The 20,886-nt window shown below is 43.0% G+C and overlaps 1 protein-coding gene across 1 annotated transcript in view; it reads right to left on the bottom strand.

The window, feature by feature from the left end:
- The window catches only part of COL26A1 (collagen type XXVI alpha 1 chain), a 213,743-nt gene that overhangs the window by 38,052 nt on the left and 154,805 nt on the right, over positions 1–20,886 (bottom strand). Inside the window, exon 4 of the mRNA XM_077836850.1 lies at positions 13,406–13,467. Coding sequence (XP_077692976.1) covers positions 13,406–13,467 — 62 coding nt within the window. The remainder of the gene's footprint in view (positions 1–13,405; positions 13,468–20,886) is intronic.

The following is a 20,886-nucleotide window of genomic DNA, read 5'->3' as shown; positions in this document are numbered from 1 at the left end:
ATCCACAAGATTATATCTCCAGCAGAATTTTCTTTTGAAATACCATGTTGGGGCAATGGCTCAGTGCTGACCTGGAAAAAGTCCTGCAAAACAACGTAAGGGCCCTTTCCTATAGCACCACATTTTTCCCTTGTACATCTCCTAACCACATAAGGTACGTCTACACAGCCCATGACAGCAAGCCTCCCAGACTTGGGCTAGCTGGGCTTGCCCATCCCCGTGTCCCAAGGCTTCAGAGCGTGAGCTCCAGCCCGAGCCACAACTTTTCAAAGCGCTGTCTACACAGCTATTTTTAGAGCACCAGTACGAGCTCTGCCAGCCCAAGTTTGTCGACCTGGGTTGTGCAGACATGCCCACACTGATTTAGAGCTCAAAAAAATAAAAGGAGTACTTGACTCAAAGCTAGCCTCAAAATCATCAGGAATTTTTGAGCCTTTATGTGCTGCGTTGATTTTTACATAATAAAGTCATGGTGTAATTTATAAATAAGAATGATGCTTTTTTTTTTTAAACTTCCAAAAATTATGGAGTATATAATTTATTGAGTACAATGCATGGCGGGAGCCAATAACGTGACAAAGCCAGAAATGACGAACATTCTGCAGAACACATTAGCCTGACAAGGGCACAGCAGAGACTAATTAAACTGGGAGCTAGGTTAAGTGCAAAGAACTGAACCTCTGCTGGCACGAACTAGCAGAACGCCCTCCTTGACTTCAAGGTCATTATTCACAGGGACTGGTGTCTTGGTTTCTGAACATTAGGTTGATGAAGAGGGAGGCAGGAAACCACCATCAAGAAACGAGGCCACACTGACCCCTAATTTAACTCCAGTGCCTGTGGTTATGTTAACCCTGGGGTGAACTTAGTTCAGTGGGCCTGTTGCACTCTTTTTCTTCCATCCAATTCTTTTCTTGTTCCAGTTTTGAAGGAACTATGGTCTCAATTTAGAAAAAAAACACTTAAGCACGTGCTATAATTTAAGCCCACACAAGTCCCATTGACTTGTGATTTAAGTACATGCTTAAGTGCTTTCCTGAATCAGCATTTATCCTAGTAATTCCCTTTCCAAAACTGTTGGATAACGTTGATTTATATCTGTTTCCACCTCTCAACACAAAGGAGGCTGCACTTCAGCACTGGGGGAAATGATGCGATCTCTACACGAACTAAGTGCTCTGACGCTTCTTAGAGGTGCTATGTTAAAGGAACACATTTAAATCAATAACAACAACAATTTTAGGTGGGTATGCAGAACACAGTGAAATGGGGGCATCTAGGGCCCTGTACCATTGCATTATTAGCAGAGCTGACTGAGTTCTACCAAAGTTCACGTCTGGAATGGAACAGTTTTGAGTCATTTTTGTGGGTGATAATAAAAACGTGTTACCACATAATCAACACAGAACAGTGGCAATGGAGTCTTTTGCATTAAAACAACATGTTTTAAATGAGTGCTCTGCTGATAAATGCTGTAAAGGATTTAAGGTGCGTAGCTCAATAATTCTGAACACACTGTTCCACATTGACTGCCTACACTTAACAGTCACTAAGACGGGCACTGTAGTTCTAAGTACGTTTTCCAAAACTGGTTTGGGCTCAGAGGACTCAACAGCTTAGAAGTCCCAAAAAGTTGTAATGTAAGATAGCAAAGACTTGAGCCGGTTGAGTAGTACTCATTGAATAACTTGGACAGATTGTGTCATGTTCTCTGAGCAAAATATTTGGTGTAGTAAGCTATATAAAAATCTTTCACCCAGCTATAGGGCTGAGCTGGAAGTCGTACAGAATTTGATGGAGAATAGCGTCCTTGCTATAGAATTTTGAAACCAACCCGTGGAATTCTATAGCAAGGATACAGTTCTCTGTTCAGTTCCATAGCTCAGTTTCAAAATTCTAAAGACAATCAATGAGTTTCTATTAAATTCTGTAGATGCCCAGAGTGATTTCTATAGGACCCTACTGGTTTCATGCCTATTAAGTTCCAGAGGACTTTCCCTTGAGGGGACAACATAATTAGTATGATCACAAACAATTTCACAGATTTCATTACAGGTTTAAAAGATAAATTACTTCGTGAACAATAGTTGATGGCAACTTTTGACCCAAGGCAGCTCTGAAGAAAAAGGTTTCTTGCCCATCAATTATTTGTAATCTCATTAGCTGTTCTTGGGAGACAGAACCCTGAACTCAGGTCGCAGGCAAACGATGAGCAAACCATGAGGTAAAGTCTATCCCTGTTCAGCAAAGCATTGAAGCATATGGTTAACTTTATAACTTCTATAGCAGGGGTATAATTCTCTATTAAATTCTATATGCTGGTTCAAAAAAGACCAGCAGAACGGATACCATTTACTACAAAGTCAATGGTATTTCATGAGGGGAAGTCAGAACAGAATAAAACTTGGGCTAATGAGCTGGTTTGGGTGCAAAACCAGACAAAGCGCAGTGGGGTTTGAAACTAGCCAAGTTTAGACTGAGACACTTAACCCCTGTGAATCTAAAGCACCACATCTCACATAACTCTGTACAGGGACGTTGGAACAATTTGTATAGTGAGGGTGCTGAATGCCAATGAACCAAACTGTAAATCTTGTATATGATGGGAACCACTTCAAGCCTGGTACTGGAGTCCATTAAACTACTGCATGTGGAAAGGATCCAGTAATCCTTCAAATGCCACACAGAGTTCACTGCAGAGCTCAGAGTGAAATCAGATTTGCCTCAATAATTTTAAAACACCCCATAAAAATATACCAGAGCTATAATCTTGCTTCCACCTCCCCAGTCACAGCGTTCTTCTTTGCCCAATTTAGCGTCACCCTTCGAGAAAGTAACACAGTGCCCAAGCTCTGCCACTGTGAGATGTCAGACTTGTGAAAGCAACATCTGATCTCAGCAATGGCTCTGACCTTAGATATCTGCTTGTGATCAGGTCTGCATTATGACATTTGACACCAGGTAAGTGAGGCTGGGAGGGTTGTGTCAGCACTCTCAATGGTCATACTGCCTTGTGACCTTTAGCCTCAGTTTGCCACTAAGAGGAAAGCGACACAACAGAGGAGCCACAATAAGAACCTGATTAATCTCTTACTTAGCATGATGTAGCTCATGAGTAACTCCATTGAAGTCAATGGGCCTGATTTTCCTCTTACGTCAATGTAAATCAGGAGAAATTCCATTGGAATTTCACCCCAGGGATTAGAGTGAATATTTGCACACATGGGCTGGGATAGTCAAAGGATTTAGGTGCCTAACTCCTCTAACGGCCTTTGAAAATCCCTCCCAGGGCACCTTTTATCTAAATCAAGCTGGAATTTGTCTGTGAAAATATTCCTCTGCCTTAAAAAAATTCTTGGGTGTTTTTCATTTCCCATATAACAGCCCTGCAAAAGCATCTACCATCCTAGGCACACATTTCCTTGGCAAAAGTAAGTTGTGTGTTGTGGGTGAATAGAAATGTTTAAGGTTACTTTAGAGAAATTTTAATACACATATGGGGGTGGGGATATTTTACAGTGCAAGACTGGTTACAGAAAGTGAATCACAACATTTGCCAGCCACATGGGACAGTCGGAGGGTCACAGGCTCAGGGAAAGGATTTCTCATCAAGCCTGAAATTTATAAGAAGTGAGGGCTGGGAATTATTAGGCTTTAGGATGAGAGGTTTTGCATTGTCATTCTTAATTATAGTAGTACGTGAGAATAAGAGGTAGGCCAGATCTGAACTTCCCCAAGTTGTCCCAATCTGGAGGATAAATTCTGCTCGTTAGCAAGACCACAGGAGCCAGTTGTGTCATTCACAAATGGCTCTTGATCCAAAGTTTGAGTTGTTCAGAACTGGGTTTTGGTTCAGGCCCTCCCTAGTTAAAATTAGTCATGAAATTGTTCTTTACCCTCCTGGACATTTGTTTTACATTAATTGAGCTGCAGAAGCCTCAGAAGCTCCCATTTTAAGACTTGTACAAAGGTGGTTTTAAACCTCATCCTGATTTTCATTCTTGTTAGAAGCAATAGGCAAGATATTAAATGAACTGCTGACTGGAAAGTTGCCTAAAACATGCTTAAAAGTCATGGCATTGTTAGAAATAGAAATGTGGGATCTGGACCCGGGCAACGGGAATCTCAGGGATTTACTTTACCACCTCTTTGTGGGGTGGCATACCAGGTACATGATGAAATGTTCACCACCAGTGTGTGTGACATACAAGACCTGGAATATCCATGAAACATCAGCACTTAATAACAATAGCACCCAATCTACTTTACCTGTAAGCATCCTTGCCATACAACAGAGGAACAGGATTTTCCATTCTAGAGGACTTGTGAGCACGGTTATAGTACTATATGGGGATATTCAATCTCTAGTATTTATGACTGCCGCTGTGTTACAGTGGGAGCTAGTTTCATTTTATATCCTTCAAGGGAAGAGGTGAACCCCATAAAACATAATTGTCGTATGCATTTCTTAAATCTATCCCCGCTCGGAACAGGTCAAGAGCACTTTAACATCTGTATTGTAATTGTCATTGTTTTTTTGTTACTATGGCTCCACATAATTGTACCTAGTAATTAAAAAAAGATAGGGTTATAAAAGTGGAGTGTGATATTATATTCTAAATAAATAGGGTGGATTTCATGTAGCAGAAAAAAACAACAGTGTATTGGTCTAAAGTCTATACATGTTTAAAAAATTTCCTTTAACCTTTCGCAGACTTCTGGGCAGGGTATCGCCTTACAAGGACTGTTTTCATGCAGAAAATATGTAGATCATTTATCAATCACACAATGAATCAGTCAGACACAGGATTTGTAATGTATCTCTTTGCATTTAAATCACCGTGAAATGCCACAGACTTCTTAAAAGTAGCGTCAGGAGATAAGAATGGGTTATATCGACTCGGATCAAATATTGCATTTGAACAATCACCAAAAGATGAGATTAATATCACACTATCTGCAACCCTTGGATAGAATTTGTGAAAAGATATGGGTGTATAGCAGAATAAAACAAATGGGACCTTTTTATGTGATAATACAGATGTAAGTTGTCTGCATGCCTTACAAAAAGAGAATAATGTATTCAAAGGAGGCAATAAGACTGCATAGAGCTGGATTCTGCTCTCACTCACTCCAGTTTTACACCCTTTAGACTTAAGAGATTTAATCAAGATTTACATTGGTACAGTTGATGGCAGAATTCCGGCTCTGTGTTTTTCTAGCTAGTGGAAAGCCTGTACTATGCGTTAGGGGTAAAAGAAATCCCACTCCCAAAAGGCTGGTCGGGCACAATTGGAATCTGGTCTCATACCAATGTGAAGTAGGAGTACCTCCGCTGAGGTCAAATGGTCCCACAATGGTGTAAAACCAGATAAAGAGTGAATTAAGCCAAGCCTAGAGCATCTGTTATTTTTAGAATTTTCTCCCCTCTCCGCTCCCTTTCATCACCCGTTCTGAAATTATTCACCTGGCCCCCTTTCTGATTCTCCTTCTGCCTGTTTTTTCTCCTCTTCCCAGGATCCTTTCTTTAATCGGCAATAAACAGATTGGGAACACGATACCTGAGCATGAGTCAAACTTTCAAACCTACAACACATAATTAAAAAAACGAATACCACCTACCTACTGATGAAAACTACTAGAACACAAAGTGCTTTGCAAAGGAAGGTAAGACTCATTATTCCCATTTTACAGATGAGGAAATGACTTGCCCAGGGTCATCCAATAGGCCAGTGGCAGAGACAAGAAATAGAACCCAGGTGTGCTGAGTTCCAATCCAGCATTCTAATACTCTCTGCCAAACAGCCTTCCATTTGAGTGGGCTAAGCGTTAAGCAAAGTGAGGTCACCCATCTCTAGTCCGCACACAGCATAGATCAGAGCTGAAGCAGGAGAGCTAGGAGAGCAACCCGACTTTCCATCATTTTACCCAACTCTTCCTCTGCGTGGTCACAGTGCTAAACGTGACAATTCTGGACCAGGCCACTGAGAGCACAAGGCATTTTGAGAAAACGAGTGAAGTCTACCTCATGCTCTCACCCTCAGATAGCATCTAACCATTTTGCCTTAATGACTCCTGTGTTTATTTCTTGGTTATTTACACCTGATGCCAATCCACACATCCCTCATTACAGATTCAGTGGGATATTTTTGCAACCTCTAATGTCAATCCAACATGCTGGGTGAATTGAACGCCTCTCTTACAAAGTGAAAGATGGCATAAACTTTCGTTACATCCCCCTTTTATAGGTTCTGCAAACCCACAGAACTTTGCTGTACTGCTGACCACAAGTCCCTTCACTTACTGTCTGATAAATAGAGGGAGTGGGGAATAAACCAGCTTTCCATACCCATCATGCCCTGCTGGGCTTTTCTGTGGCGTCTCCCCAGTACCCGGACATGCTAAAGGAAGTGTTTTCTTGCTCATGGGACTAGCACATTAGTGGTGACCATCACAGCCCGTCCAATCAGCATCCACCCAAGTACACAAAGCATTCAAAGCCAGCTTGCATTAGCCATTTGACCTTGACCTTGGCTCTCCACATCTTGGCCATTTACACAAATTAGAGACAGGAGAGGTCAGAGGCCTCACCCCTTTGGTCTCCGAAGCACCGGCCAATTTGAGACAGCTGATCTTATCCATTCCTATTCCATGAGCTCACCGCAGCCATGCTGTGCTGGAACTCTACCGGGAACCAAAATCGGCAGTTATTCATGAGGGACCTTTACTTGATTTACAGTCATTGTTTCATGCAAGTGCCTCCCTTGCGCCAATGCAACGCCCACATGTGTGTTGATTTTGGTTTGTCACAAATAACCTAATTAATTATCCCCAAGTTTTCAGCGCACACACACACACACACAAGTCCTTCAGCTATAGCATATACACAGCAATGGAGTAACTTCTAAAGCTGCTTGGAGATCTAGCCATCTTCCGTATCAGAGTTAAGGCTGTGGAAGGGGATTCCTCCTCCTGAGGAGATGTCGCCCACCTTGCAAATGCTGCAGTTAGCGGTAAGTGATCTCCAAAGAGTTAGGAAATTCCCCATTTGTTCCAGAGAAGTCTGAAAGAGAGGAGTCAGGTCACAGGGACCTTTTTGCTGCCCAGTGTGGGTCTCCTCTCCCACACTGGCTCTGGCAACTCCCTCTGCTTTCCAACTCATGATATTTTCTTGCATGGTTCAGTTGTTGGTGACTTCTGCTTTGCCTGGCACCCAGTTGTGCTTCCACTCATGTTTCATGTGCTATGCAGGCCGTGGAAAAGCGAGGGAAGAGAAGGAATCGGAGCGTCAGAGGGAGCTCCCCAAAGCCAGTGCCAGTGAGATTTCTGGGGACCTCAGGGGAGTGGGGAAAGAGGAAGATGAAACGAGAGGCGGGCATGGGAAGAGAAGCGTGAAGCATGGTGGGAAGTGGAGGAAAGAGAAGGAGGTGTGACTGACAGAGGAATTGCTGCCCGCAGCTTATCCAGGTCCTGTCAGTGGTGTGGGTGTGTCCACATCACCAGCCCACTCCTCTCCAGGAGTCACTCGGATCCTCATTGCTCTTCTCTGCCAGGGATGCATGGCTAGAGAAGGGAGCCAAATGCTGGACAGGGGAGCTCTCTGTTTCACACACACAAGGGAGCATTAATCATGGGTGAGACGGGCTTACCGGCAATAAGCAGCTCTCCTACACTGCAAGCCAAGTCAGGGGTGAGGAAGAGAAGATCTGGGCTGAATATAGGAGGAAAAGCAAAGCAGCAGATAAATTCCAGATCTCAGCCTAGTCCCGGACAGTTCCCTCCTCCCGGAGCACTAAGCTAATCTCCCTTAAGCCTGAGGCTAAAACAGAAGTCTGGCTGTCATGCCAAGCCACCCAAGCCCAAAAGTTCACTCAAATCAAGCTAAAAATCTCAGAACAGCCTTTTGAGAGATGTCCTGTTACCTCTGCCTGTGCACTAGCCAAAAATACAGTGACTGCAGCCTCTTTTGTAGTACTTGGGTGCTTCTGTTTCCAGCCAAAACCAAGTTCAGAGGGACACAAAAATAAACAGTTAAGCCCAATTTTTCTGAATCACAACCGAAGTTCACTTCAGATGCAGCAGGGAATGGAGATTCGGAGAGGTTTTTACTTCTTCTGATTCAGTGCTGCCATCTCTAAAAGGAAGAGCGGGGCCAAGTCAAGGAAGATAACTGGCCGAGCCCTATTCATAGGAGTATAAAAAGTCGCAATTTTAGCCTCATCTTTTGCAAACCCTTTTCAGGAGTACATAGCAAACTCAGACTAGCTCAGACTTCTGCATCGTTCCACTATTAAAAGCCTGCTGCCAAAAGACTTCTATTTTTTGCAGTGCTGGTCAAGTGACCTTTTGCAGTGCTGTTTGTGTTGACACACAGCATCTCTTGGCTCTCTCCAGAATAGTTTCTTCTCAACTTCTTCCTTCATCTAGTGCTGGACCCGATGGGGACCCATCCACTGACTTCAAGAGGCTTTGGATCAGGCCCCCCACACACAACGTGATTCTGCTCTCCTAGCAGTGTAAATCTGGAATAATGCCACTGAAATCGATGAAGTTAAACTGGTGTAAAATCAGCATAAGTAAAAGCAGAATTGGGCCCATGGTAGGTGGATTAGGTGCCAAATCACCACTCCTGGAGAGTGAACAGATGCAAAGAGCAAAGGAATAACATTCACAGAGATTAACCACGATCCAGGTTTATTCCCAATTTCTCTGTCTCCCTTTGCAATTGGGATGGGGTTTCCTTCAGCCATTTTCCTGTTGTGTCATGATGGAATGTAATATTTTAACACAAGGCCATTGTGTTACATCAATACATGGCAACGTTGCTTCAAGCTGTCATTGTGGTGAAATGGTGAAAAATCTGAAAGAAACCATTCACATAAAATAAATAGTCTCTCCAAACTGTCCAAAGTACCCAGGTTTCCTTTGCTTTCACAATCCAGTAAAATGTAACTGCGTTAAGATCTAGTTACAGGAGAGCTGTGTTGAAAACTCAAGTCTTCCAACCAATGTGAAGAGACGTCACAAGTGAATGCTCACTTTAAAATCATGCGGCTAAAATAGAGAATGACCGCGCTCCTCTTCCAGGCTAGAGGAGCCTTGAGAGACAGCGTTTGCTCAGCATTACAAGGTGCCAGGGACTGCAAAACACTGTAGCACAATACACAAAGATGCCATGTGTGATGCCCAGGATCAACTGAGCTGAGACGAATCAACGCTGCTGAAATGTCACCGACTCCCCCAGCTAGTCAAGTCTTTTGTTCTTTCTGTTTATTCAACAGACTGTCCAGCTATTTGGAGACTTGGAAGGCCACAGCTTTCCTCAAGATTCCAAAGCAAGAATGCAGTTCTTTTGGCAGGAGGCTGTTGTTTAATTATCTATGACTCTGAACTATCCAAAACTCAGCACTCAAGAGGGAAAGGGAAGAGGGGTGTTCTTCTGATGGTTTTGGTTGGGATTCAGATATTACCAAAATCCTTTGATTACCTTCTAAATGGGACGCAGGCTACATCTTGGCACTGGACTTCTCATGCATCCACCTCCATGCTAACAATGTCAGACGATCCACAGGGCTAGCCACTAGCATGCTATGTTCTCTGGCTGAAATCTCGACTCATCCCTCTTAACTTCAGTTCAGGTCACAACCTGAAGGCTGCAAATCCAAGAGTTCTTTAATGGGACAGCATGGCAGTTTTGTCCATCTATAGACAAATTACAGCCAAGCTTACAAGGGGTGGAAAGGGACCCCGGCAGCTCCTTCTCTCATTAGTGCTCTCATGCAGGAGGCAAATACAATGCTACTGCCAGCACTTACAAAACATCTGTGCACTGAGCTGTTAGTGCTGCTACATGTGAACTCACTGCCACCATTGTCCACGAAGGGCACTCCTCTGTCTTAATCCAGTTTCACATCTGCCTATCAACATCGACTCCAATGCAGTTGCACTCTTGGCTTGGGACTTCCAAAGGATCCTAAGGGACTTAGGCACCCAACTCCTCCTTTGATTTACAGTAGTTTAACTGAGCCCAGCACCAGGCTCATTCAGTCCATTAGCCTATGCAAGCATAATTGCACAAACCACCTCTCCTCAGGCACAGCACCTTCCTTACTAATCTAATGGTGCTTTCGCTGCAAGTGCCTTAAGTGAGTCCTAGATTTTCATTTTCTGGTGAGCGAGGCATACGAACTGCTGACAGTGCTGGTTGCAACAGCCAGACAAAGTCAAAGTCAATGGGCGTCTGTCACTTGGGTTTCCCTGAGCTTTAAATCACACCCATCGTGGGTAGTTAAAAGAGGAGAGTCATCTTTCCTCTTATAACACCTCCTGCTCTTCACTGCCAGGGAACGCACAGCCTGCCTGGACTTACTGCTTCAAAAACAATTATTCAGCTCATCTTTGAATCGAAAACAGAATCTTCCCTTACACCATGACCATTGTTTTCACTTGAGGAATTCAACTCCCTGGAATGTTTTTCTCATTTTCCTCATGGTGAAATACAACCCCACATATCTTTGAGGGAGTTCCAGAAAGCGTCGCTCATTTCACTTCACTTCACCTCAGACACAATTCCCCAATTATCAGCAAATCATGTGTTGTCCGCAAAACCATCCCATCCTGCTCCCCCGCCACCCGGGAGATTCCCTGAATTCCTATGACAGATCACTGATAACCATTAGCTACACAAGCATTAGGGAGATCAAACACTATATCTAACAAATAGGAATGGGCTGTCACAGAAAGAACCAAAGATCAAAGGGAATTAACTGACTCTGCTTATGGGAGCTATTTTTATGATGCTTGGTGGGTATCTTCATAAATGATCTGGAGGATGGTGTGGACTGCACCCTCAGCAAGTTTGCAGATGACACTAAACTGGGAGGAGAGGTAGATACGCTGGAGGGCAGGGATAGGATACAGAGGGCCCTAGACAAATTAGAGGATTGGGCCAAAAGAAATCTGATGAGGTTCAACAAGGACAAGTGCAGAGTCCTGCACTTAGGACGGAAGAATCCCATGCACCGCTACAGAGTAGGGACCGAATGGCTCGGCAGCAGTTCTGCAGAGAAGGACCTAGGGGTTACAGTGGACGAGAAGCTGGATATGAGTCAACAGTGTGCCCTTGTTGCCAAGAAGGCCAATGGCATTTTGGGATGTATATGTAGGGGCACTGCCAGCAGATCGAGGGACGTGATCGTTCCCCTCTATTCGACATTGGTGAGGCCTCATCTGGAGTACTGTGTCTACTTTTGAGCCCCATACTACAAGAAGGATGTGGAAAAATTGGAAAGAGTCCAGCGGAGGGCAACAAAAATGATTAGGGGACTGGAACACATGACTTATGAGGAGAGGCTGAGGGAACTGGGGATGTTTAGTCTATGGAAGAGAAGAATGAGGGAGGATTTGATAGCTGCTCTCAACTTCCTGAAAGGGGGTTCCAAAGAGGATGGATCTAGACTGTTCTCAGTGGTAGCTGATTACAGAACAAGGAGTAATGGTCTCAAGTTGCAGTGGGGGAGGTTTAGGTTGGATATTAGGAAAAACTTTTTCACTAGGAAGGTGGTGAAACACTGGAATGCGTTACCTAGGGAGGTGGTGGAATCTCCTTCCTTAGATATTTTTAAGGTTAGGCTTGACAAAGCCCTGGCTGGGATTATTTAGTTGGGGATTGGTCCTGCTTTGAGCAGGGGGTTGGACTAGATGACCTCCTGAGGTCCCTTCCAACCCTGATATTCTATGATACACATTAAAACAATTTAACCAAAACCACAATACTGAATTCCACCTGTGAAAGGTTTTCAACACTGTGTGGTGCATCAAATCCTCCTAATATTTTGGAAAAGGAAAAAAGGAGGAATACAAATTTGAACAACACACATGTGAACCATTGTGTATTAGCACAGTGGATGAAAAATATGGAACACCAGATCAATGCAAAGTAGGTGGAGAGCCTAATGCTGATATACGGAGTTCTCATCCAGTTACATCAGCAAATATAATGTGAGACTTAGCGCTAATACATTAGCGTGCTAATACATGGAGTTATTCTGGAATAGCTAGCGCACTTCAAATTCACACACTACCTTAATCTGAATTACCTTCAAGTGTCGACAATCCCTAATAGACAAATCTGCAAACAGAAGCCGCCACTCATCCTGAGCAAAATTCACTCCTGTGCAGCGGGCCAGCACACATGCACCACGTTAAGACTCACTTAAGGCTTATTTTAAAAAGTGAAGAAAGACCAATATGGTGCCTAGACCTTAGGAAGGGCCTCCATATCTGAATAAGAGATGTGTACGTTCGAACTGGAATAGCCCATACACTCTTCTATTTGCTACTGTTGAAGCAGTGAAGTGAAAGAGGGATTTGGAGAGATGGGAGCAGCAGAGAAGTAGTAAAAAGAATTGAAAGACTAAAGAGAAGAATTATGGGAGACAATTACAAAAGGACAGCCTCAAATCTCAGATCTCTGCTCTTTTTCATTGAGTTGGATTGCTTCTGATTTAGATTTTGTAACACAGGAAATACACAAGCTGTTCCTCCATCTTGTATACTGACTGTATGGATGGAGTTTCTTCTGTGTGTTTTAATATTGGAACTCACACTCAGAACCTATTTGCCTTCGGAGGTTAAATTCACTGCTGATTTACATCCCATTGTTACAGAGCTGAATCCAGTATAAATTTGCCCTCATACTTCTTGAATGCAAAGAATAAAACCCTAGGGGTTCAGATGGACACTTTCTGATCAAGAGTAGTGAGCTGCTGTCAAGAGTAATGAGCTGCTAACATTAACCATCGTTTACAAATACAGCCACAGTCCGACTGTGGGTTGAATGTGGAAGTTTGCTTTAGGCTTTTTGTGCTTAATGGTATCACATACCAGTCTGATTACATCAGCTGATCTTTGGTTCTATTCTAGTGGCAAGTGTCTACATGGCAAAAAATATATATATAAACCCAGCACCACCCGCACACGGGGCACTAATTGGTCCTCTTGTTATCAGCCTCCGCAGAGACACTGAACAATGGAAACTGAAGGAACCTCCCATCTGAAGGTATGTCTGCCTAGCAATAGGGAAGTGCAACTGCAGCATGGGTAGGCATGCCCAAACTAGCTTTGACCAAGCTTCTTGCTGCAAGCAACAGTGCTGCAGCTACCCGTATTTTTAGTGAGCTAGCTCGGGTATGCCTACACGTACTGTCCAAATGGCAGTGTAGACGTACTCTAAGAGGTGGCCATTACTGAACCGGGCTGCGCAATATGAGTGGGGTAGTTTGGTGAAGTAATGTATGCGTTGTTTTTGCTCATGCTGCACCTGTTTGGTGGATTGTCCTTTCAGCACCTCTCCCCAGCACGAAAGTCACTATTTTTTCCTTTCAAACATGTTCCATGTGCTTACCTTGGCTTCCAGAGTGTTTAGCCTCTCAGTCATATCAGTTAGTCTTGTGCAGTTCATGCATTCTAGAAAAGAGAAGGGGTACAACAAGTGTTTTATTAATTTATTTGAACAGCTCTAAATCTGCAGTGTCCCCGCACGCTGTATCCATGCAAACGTGTGGATTTCACAAGACTAAGAAATAATGCTTATGGGGCAATTATAGACCAAAAAAAAGAAAAAAATTAAATATTAAACACCAAGGCACAAGTTCGGGGCCACAGCCATGCGAAATGTAAACGAAATCTACGTAAGTTCTGAAGCTGCTAAGAGGTGTGGAATGTTCGAATGAGTTCCTGAGATGTAGCAATAGGCAGACTGTAGATGAGGTCAATGATGCATGATCAATAGTCACATGGCTTCACAATGTATCACATGGCTGGCACCTGCACATAGAATACATACACCCCCTGCAACTAACAAATATCTACAGCGTTGCAAGCGTGCACCGCTCACACTTCAAAAGCTGCTTCTGTTTTGAGAGAGATGGATGATTTTTAGGGGCATTCCCCCGTTTTAAGTACAGGGAAATCCCCTTCCACCTGGAAGAAATCCAGCCTCAGCATGGGGGAGACGCACCAGATTAACTTTTGGCATCTATGAAAAAGTGTGACCACTGTATGTACACACACACTCATCTGTGCCTACAAGGGGCCTAGTTCGAAGTCCATGCAGCCAATGGAAATACTCTCATTGCCTTTAGCAGGTGCTGGGTCAGGCACCAGATCTGAAGCAGCCCTAGGTAGCACTCACAAAGTGATTCATACCTCACTTTACTATATAGGAGCCGCTAAGCACTTGATGACAACCACCAGCTTTTCTACTGCATGCATTCTAAAGAACAAACAGAAACATAAGGGGCTGCGAGTGTGATTTAAAATGATTGCCTGATCTAAAGAACATCACGTATCTAAACTTCGTGACTGCATTTACCCCTAGTTTTCATTTCAACAATTTCTTAGAATTTTTGGTTGTGTTTTGCTGAACAATGCTTTCTGTTGAAACGGTGACTATTTTAAGTGCTATAAAGGCTCTCCCTCCCGCCCCTGGGTGAACTGGGATCTGGGGAGACTCTGCCCCTATAGGGTAGGGAATGGGGGAGGTCTTCTCCCAGACCCTGTGTGAGCAGGCGTACTAAATGGGTGGTGGGGCAAATGAGAACAACCCACCGAGATGAACAAAGCAGTTCACACCTCTCAGAGCTATTGTTTCAGGCTTTATCCATGGGGTCGTCTTCAGCTGAGAGTGTCTTTGGTCAGGGTTTTAACCTCCATCACCCACTTTCCCAGAAGTTGGCAGCAACTCTGTGTTTTACATTACAGGCTACTAGAAAGTCTCCCAATCCCTCTGGAGAACAGATTAGCTCATTCACATGTGTCAGCTTCTACAATGTAGCAGTTTTAAAAGGAAAAAGTGAGCCGAGCAATGTGGAATATTATAGATAATCAACTGGTTACTGTACCTCGTTATGAATCAGTTGCTACTCTCACATCCCTCATTCCAAAACAAATACAGAAATAAATCTGCCGTTTTCGGCTCACTGAGGGCCTGATCCATTGACGTCCATAAATTTGTTAGTCTCCAAGATGCCACAAGTACTCCTTTTATTTTTGCGGATACAGACTAACACGGCTCCTACTCTGAAACCTGGATTATTATTATTATTAATTACTTGTATGGTAGCATGGAGAAACCTCAGTTATGGAGCAGAACCCCCCTGTGGTAGGTGCTGTATACAACACAGAACAAAAACTGGTCCCTGCTCCAAAGAGCTTACAATCTAAGCAGATGCAGCAGGTCCTAAGAGCAATGAATCTCCAAACGCACTTCCTAAGAAGTTCTTCCTCTTTGGTCTATTAGTGCCACTGAAATTCTGCAGTGGGATTTTTAAAGCTGCTTAAACTCCCATTGGCCCCTTAATTTCTAACAGCCACCTGCCAACTGAACATCTGACTTCTCAGGCAGATTTGATTTCAAGAATTTCATTACAAGTCCGTATTGAAAGGGACTTTTTTTTTTGGGGGGGGGGGGGTTGTCGTCAACAGGACATACCTTTTTAATTTTTTCTTCTCAGCAATAAATCTTGGGCAACGTTTTTTTTTCCTGGCACAAACTGGCTCATGCATATGTGAATGCCTTAAATGTGTTATCACAAAATGGAACAGAACGGGCAAGGCTTGTTTGGTTCGGAACTGTTTGTGGTGTGTAAAGCAGGAATGATCTGTGTGTAGATTGGCTACATGCTTTTTATCTTGCTCATCCACACAGGAAGAAACAATTGAACAAACCCATCATTTCACAGAGCCAAAAAGGTTACCAGATGCATTACAGAAAAAATAAAATAAGGAGCCCTATTCTCCCCTTTCCCTGCCCAAAGATACTATTAACTCCCATTGATTTCCGTGGGACTGACTTGTACTGTCTGAAATTCACTCCTGTGCGGAGGAGGAGATGGATGTACCACCTGAAAATTCATCTGGTACATGGGGCTCATACTGCCCCTCTGTGCATGGTTCAATTTCATCAAATTGATGGGGGAGAATCAGGTTTATAATCTGTGCCAGAGGAGTTTACAAACTATAGTCCTGATTCTGCAATTAAATATATTTGTGCAGAGCTCACGGAGACACTCTGACTCCACATTAGCACGTTTATTTGCTGGGCATGAGGTTCATTTTTGAACTGACACAAGGAGTGATTATAATTAACGACATGGTGGGATGGGGATGAGGAAGCAGAAGAGTTACAGTAATAAGATCATGCAGGCATTTGGTTATGGTTTGCGTCCACCGACGCGCCCACCAAAGAAATGTAATGTTAATTAATGAAAACCAGGACAAATCAAGTAAGATTTACAATACAATACGTAGTTCTCAAAGAATACAGTGTTATTTGTTAAACTTAATAGTTACTTTACTTTGGCGCAGAGGATCTTGAGCTGTTCCTACAAAGGAGCAAGGGAAGGTCAGCAGCTCTTATGTCATAAGTTGCTGAGAGGGAGCTCAACATGGGTCTGAACCCCCTGAACTGTACGAAAGTTCAGATCTGTGTGCAAACTTTATCTCCAACCCACTTCTCAGGATGCACAAAGCAGCAACTTATGCTGCAAAGGCAAATTGTTCTACAAATGCAAAATGGCAAACCCTTGTGTTATAACTAAGCAGTGATGTTTAGTTCATCAACAAACAGACGGTGCTTTCAAAAAATGAAATGCTAGATAAATGCTAAGGATTATTATTACTACACATACACTCAAAACATACTTAGATGAAACAAAACAGCAAGACAGCTTCTAGTACTCTAGTCTAATATTGAATAGGTTTACTACTGGGGGACTATATCCGGTCCTTAGGATGGGTTGGGGGAGGCAGAACGGGAGGAATCAAGCGAATACATATTTTCTGTATCCACTTACTATGAAATTAAGTATTTAGAGAGTCTGATCCAAAAAACTCATTGAATCCAAAAATGGAGCCCATAAGGTCGAGTTTTCTGATCAGAGAGAATACCTTTTGCATTATTAAAACCAGCTAGGAGGATTTCACATCATCATTTCACATACAATGAATTCAGTGTTGAGGCAAATCTTACATGCTCTCTGAACTGGAATTCCTGGAGACTCCTTCCAGGTCTGCATAAATTCATCATCTGTTGCAGCATAGTACCATCATTTATTTCCCTCGTATTCCTAGTTGGTGTATTAGGTGTGGGGGGTTTTCAGCTAAATCTTGAGTAAGGAGTTGTGATTTCACTGTACGAAGCCCAACTTCAAAACACATGGTTGGATTTGTTTTAGAAATATTCCAGGAGGGAGGATAAATGATTGAGATAACGAACATTATACTGTAGCAGAGTATCCCATGACACCTAGTCTGTCTCCATAATGTCTTAACATTCTTATCCTAATACCCCACTCCTTATGCACCATTCGCTCCCCCCCTCACCGTATGTACGCGCGTGCAAAATAATGCTACATGATGGAAAGAAATGACATAACATATCAGACGCAGGATAGGATCAGCATTTCTCAGGAAACGGAAATGTAACGGATCACAGAGTCCGTACCCCTGGGGCAAGATATAAACCTGCTGGTTTTGATCTAAAAAGATTGCTACACTTGATCCTAGATAAAAGGGTGTGGGCCAGATCTTCAGCTAGTGTAGATTGGTGTCTCTCTCTCAATTTCAATGGAGCTATGCCATGTGACGTTTGCTATTCCCTCTTTACACACCTCAGACAGCATAAGCATCAGCATAATTTTATAATGATTATTTTAAAATATACACATTTTAACTGTTCAGTGCTTCCAGCCTCGCAAATTGGAGAGCTCCTCACCTCACTAAAAGCAAACACAATGGACCCCTCTCGGTTATGACCAGTTTAAACCCACGCTTTACACCAGTGGAAGTGAGAGGACAGTCAGGCCAGTGATTACAAAAGGGACCACAACTGTGGAAAAAGAAAACTTCCCAGTGTCTCTGCCTCAGTTTTTGGTCCCTACAGCATGCGCGCAGTCACAGACACTAAAGGCCAAGTGCAAATCGGCATAAGTCCATTAAAGTCAGTGGATCAAGGCCCCGGGTTTCTGCCCTGAAGGATTACTCCAAAGTGGATATTTGGGGTACAGTAAATGGAGTGTGAGAAAATTCCAGAGTCATGGACTCTTCATTGAAAACAAATAGTCTTGAGAGAACAGGAAATAAGAGGATTCTATCTCTCAACAAGCAGCAGCTCCAAAGTTGCAGACTTTGGTTTCCAAAATGTCAGTATGGTCCAGTGCACTGCACACTAGTCGGGGCAGGAGAGAGGTGCTGGGAGACTTAGGCAGTTCCCAACCTGTCTCCAGTCTTTTGTAGGGCCCTGGCGAAGTCACTTCCCATCTCTGTGCCTCCATTTCACCATCTGTAAAATCAGGGTAATGATACTGGCCTCCTTTTCTAAAGTGCTTTAAAACCTGTGGATGGAAAGTGCTCTGCAAGTGCAAAGTATTCCTGTTCACATAATTAGTCTCTTGGCTTCAGTTGTACTACTTCCATGAGTAAGGATTTGTCTCTAGATAATTATACTCATCATGTACACTGCGCTTTTCATAGCTCTCTCAGTGCTCTCCAAAAGATGGAAAAAATAATTATCCCCAATTTAGAGATGGCAAGCCTGAGCCACTGGCAGGCCCCAGAGTGTCAGTGTGAACAGGTCTGGGAATAGAACCAGGACTCCACTGGCTTTTACTACAGTATGAAATGATTATTAAGTGCTTTGATTCAGACCACAGCTGGTGTGTGATCAGCCTTAATAATCTTACACTTTCAACAAATAAAGCTGTTCTTATTTGGGGCATTGGGATTTATAAAGATGGTAGTAAAAGATAAAATGCCCATTATTAAGAGGTTTAAGAGAATTTCCATTTCCAAATGAAGTGGAAGAAATAATGCTCCTGTTAGTCAACAGGACAAACTCCTTTCTTCAAATCTCCAATAAGAATACGGAACAGTTCCTACGCAGAATTACACTGGTACAAATCTGGAGGGACTCCAGTCAAGTCACTCAAGTGTTTACACTGGTGTAAAAGAGATTGGAAACTGGAACTGGAACTGTACTCTTCTGGAAGCAGAAGCAACCCTTTTAATATGTGTAAGCCTGAAACTCCCATTATTCAAATTTTCAGCAGCCAAATGACGCGAGAGCAGAACTTACTCCATTAGAATGGACATGTATACACGTTGCCCTCCCTCCCTGGTGAGTGGATGGGGAATGAGAACTGAAAGAGACATCCCCACGTCTGCTACAGTCCAGTGGCAAACCGCTAGATGGTTATTCCTTGAAGTAACAAAGGTACCTTTGTAATCTCCCTGCTAAACCATAGCTCTTTGTTGAGTTATTGCCTTCTATTATCACCTCCAACCTAAAACCTGCTAGATCTAAAATGACAGATCTCCCTTAAGACAAACTACTGGGACATAAACTTCCTTAATATAATATGTTTTCCCCACTGTCTAGCCAATAGCATTCCCAGTCATGCTTTTTCAGACACAGTCAACAGTTTCAATGGGAATATAAACATGCATCCCCACCATGCCTGCCTAGGTGGCCTACAACAGGGAGTAGATGAATAAAGGGTCCTTCCCCTCCTCTTTTTAATTTATCTGATTTGACCCTTTCAGCCTGTGTGTGTCCATACACAGTTTCCTTAAGTAGTTCGTGGTCTGGTCCTTCTCAAAAGCTTTCCCTAGTGCTCATGAAGAATAGCAGACCAGGCTATAAATCATGACCAACCTGGGATGTGTTTTTTCAACACTTTCCCCTTAATGAGAGTCAGATGTTGGCTAGATCGACTTTATTAATTATGCTTGTTATTTAATATCAGTCATGTCTCTAGCTCTGTAATGGAGCCTCAGCATGTGAAAGGTGAAGAGCTGACAGCGTCAGTGGATAGGAGTGCTACAGAGCTGGCCTTGTCTGGTTGTCTCAGATCAAAAATAATCAGCTAAGAGGTCAGAGGAATGGGGGAAGGAACAGGCAGAAGGGAGCCCACTCTAACAAACATAAGACACTCCAAAAGTAAGACAAGAACCTGGTAGACTTCAGTGAGGAGCGTTCCTCACTAAGGATCTTGAACATTTATATTGTTGAGTGCAATTTCCTTTTAGTTTGAGATGATCAGGCCTGCGCTGCTAAGTACTCTTTATTTAAAGACGTGCTGTTACCTACCTGTTGGTGGGCTAGGTTTACTATTTTGTGTCATAGATTTTCAGCCTTTAATAAAGCCACACACTAAAGGGACCAAGATGACCAAAGAGTTATAAAATAAAGTCGAAGTAGGCTAGATTTTCAGAGGTACCGAAATCGCACTGAAAATCAATAGGAGCTAATTACACATATTACTGATGCCTCACAACTCCCCTCCCCGCTTAAGTATTATGATAACTAAGCTGTTTTGCAGATTAAAAAAAATGGAGGCTCAGAGAAATTAAGGGACAATTCCTGAAGTCCTTACTTAAATTGTTACTCCTCTTTACTCAGGCAAACTCCCATAGCAGGATGGAATAAAACCTGTGTGAGGACATCAGCATTTTGCCTTTGCTGATTTGCCCATCACACAAGGAGTCCATGACAAAGGTCAGAATAAGGAACTACAGAGTCTAGAGCTCTTGGCTGCATGGTGGTTTGAAGACAGACACCCGACAGTATAATTATAAGGACAAAAAAAAACCCTCCAAAAGACTGTCCTAAGCAGATTCTTCTTTTATTGAATTACTTTTTAAAAAATGCAAACAGTTCACAGAAATCCTGTGTTTGATAAACAGAAATGTCAATCAATGTTCCCTCTAATTTGTGACAGGCCGAGTGCGCAAGACATTTCTTCTGGGCAAATGTTTGTGCGGGTTTAGGGTCTGTGTGCGTGTATACACGCACACAGCTTAGAGGGAACAGTGATGTCAGTGGAA

The sequence above is a fragment of the Eretmochelys imbricata genome, chromosome 17 (genome assembly GCF_965152235.1).
Source record: "Eretmochelys imbricata isolate rEreImb1 chromosome 17, rEreImb1.hap1, whole genome shotgun sequence".
Classification (NCBI taxonomy): Eukaryota; Metazoa; Chordata; order Testudines; family Cheloniidae; genus Eretmochelys; species Eretmochelys imbricata.
The sequence above is the reverse complement of the archived record's forward strand: the minus strand, read 5'-3'. Positions and strand labels throughout refer to the sequence as shown.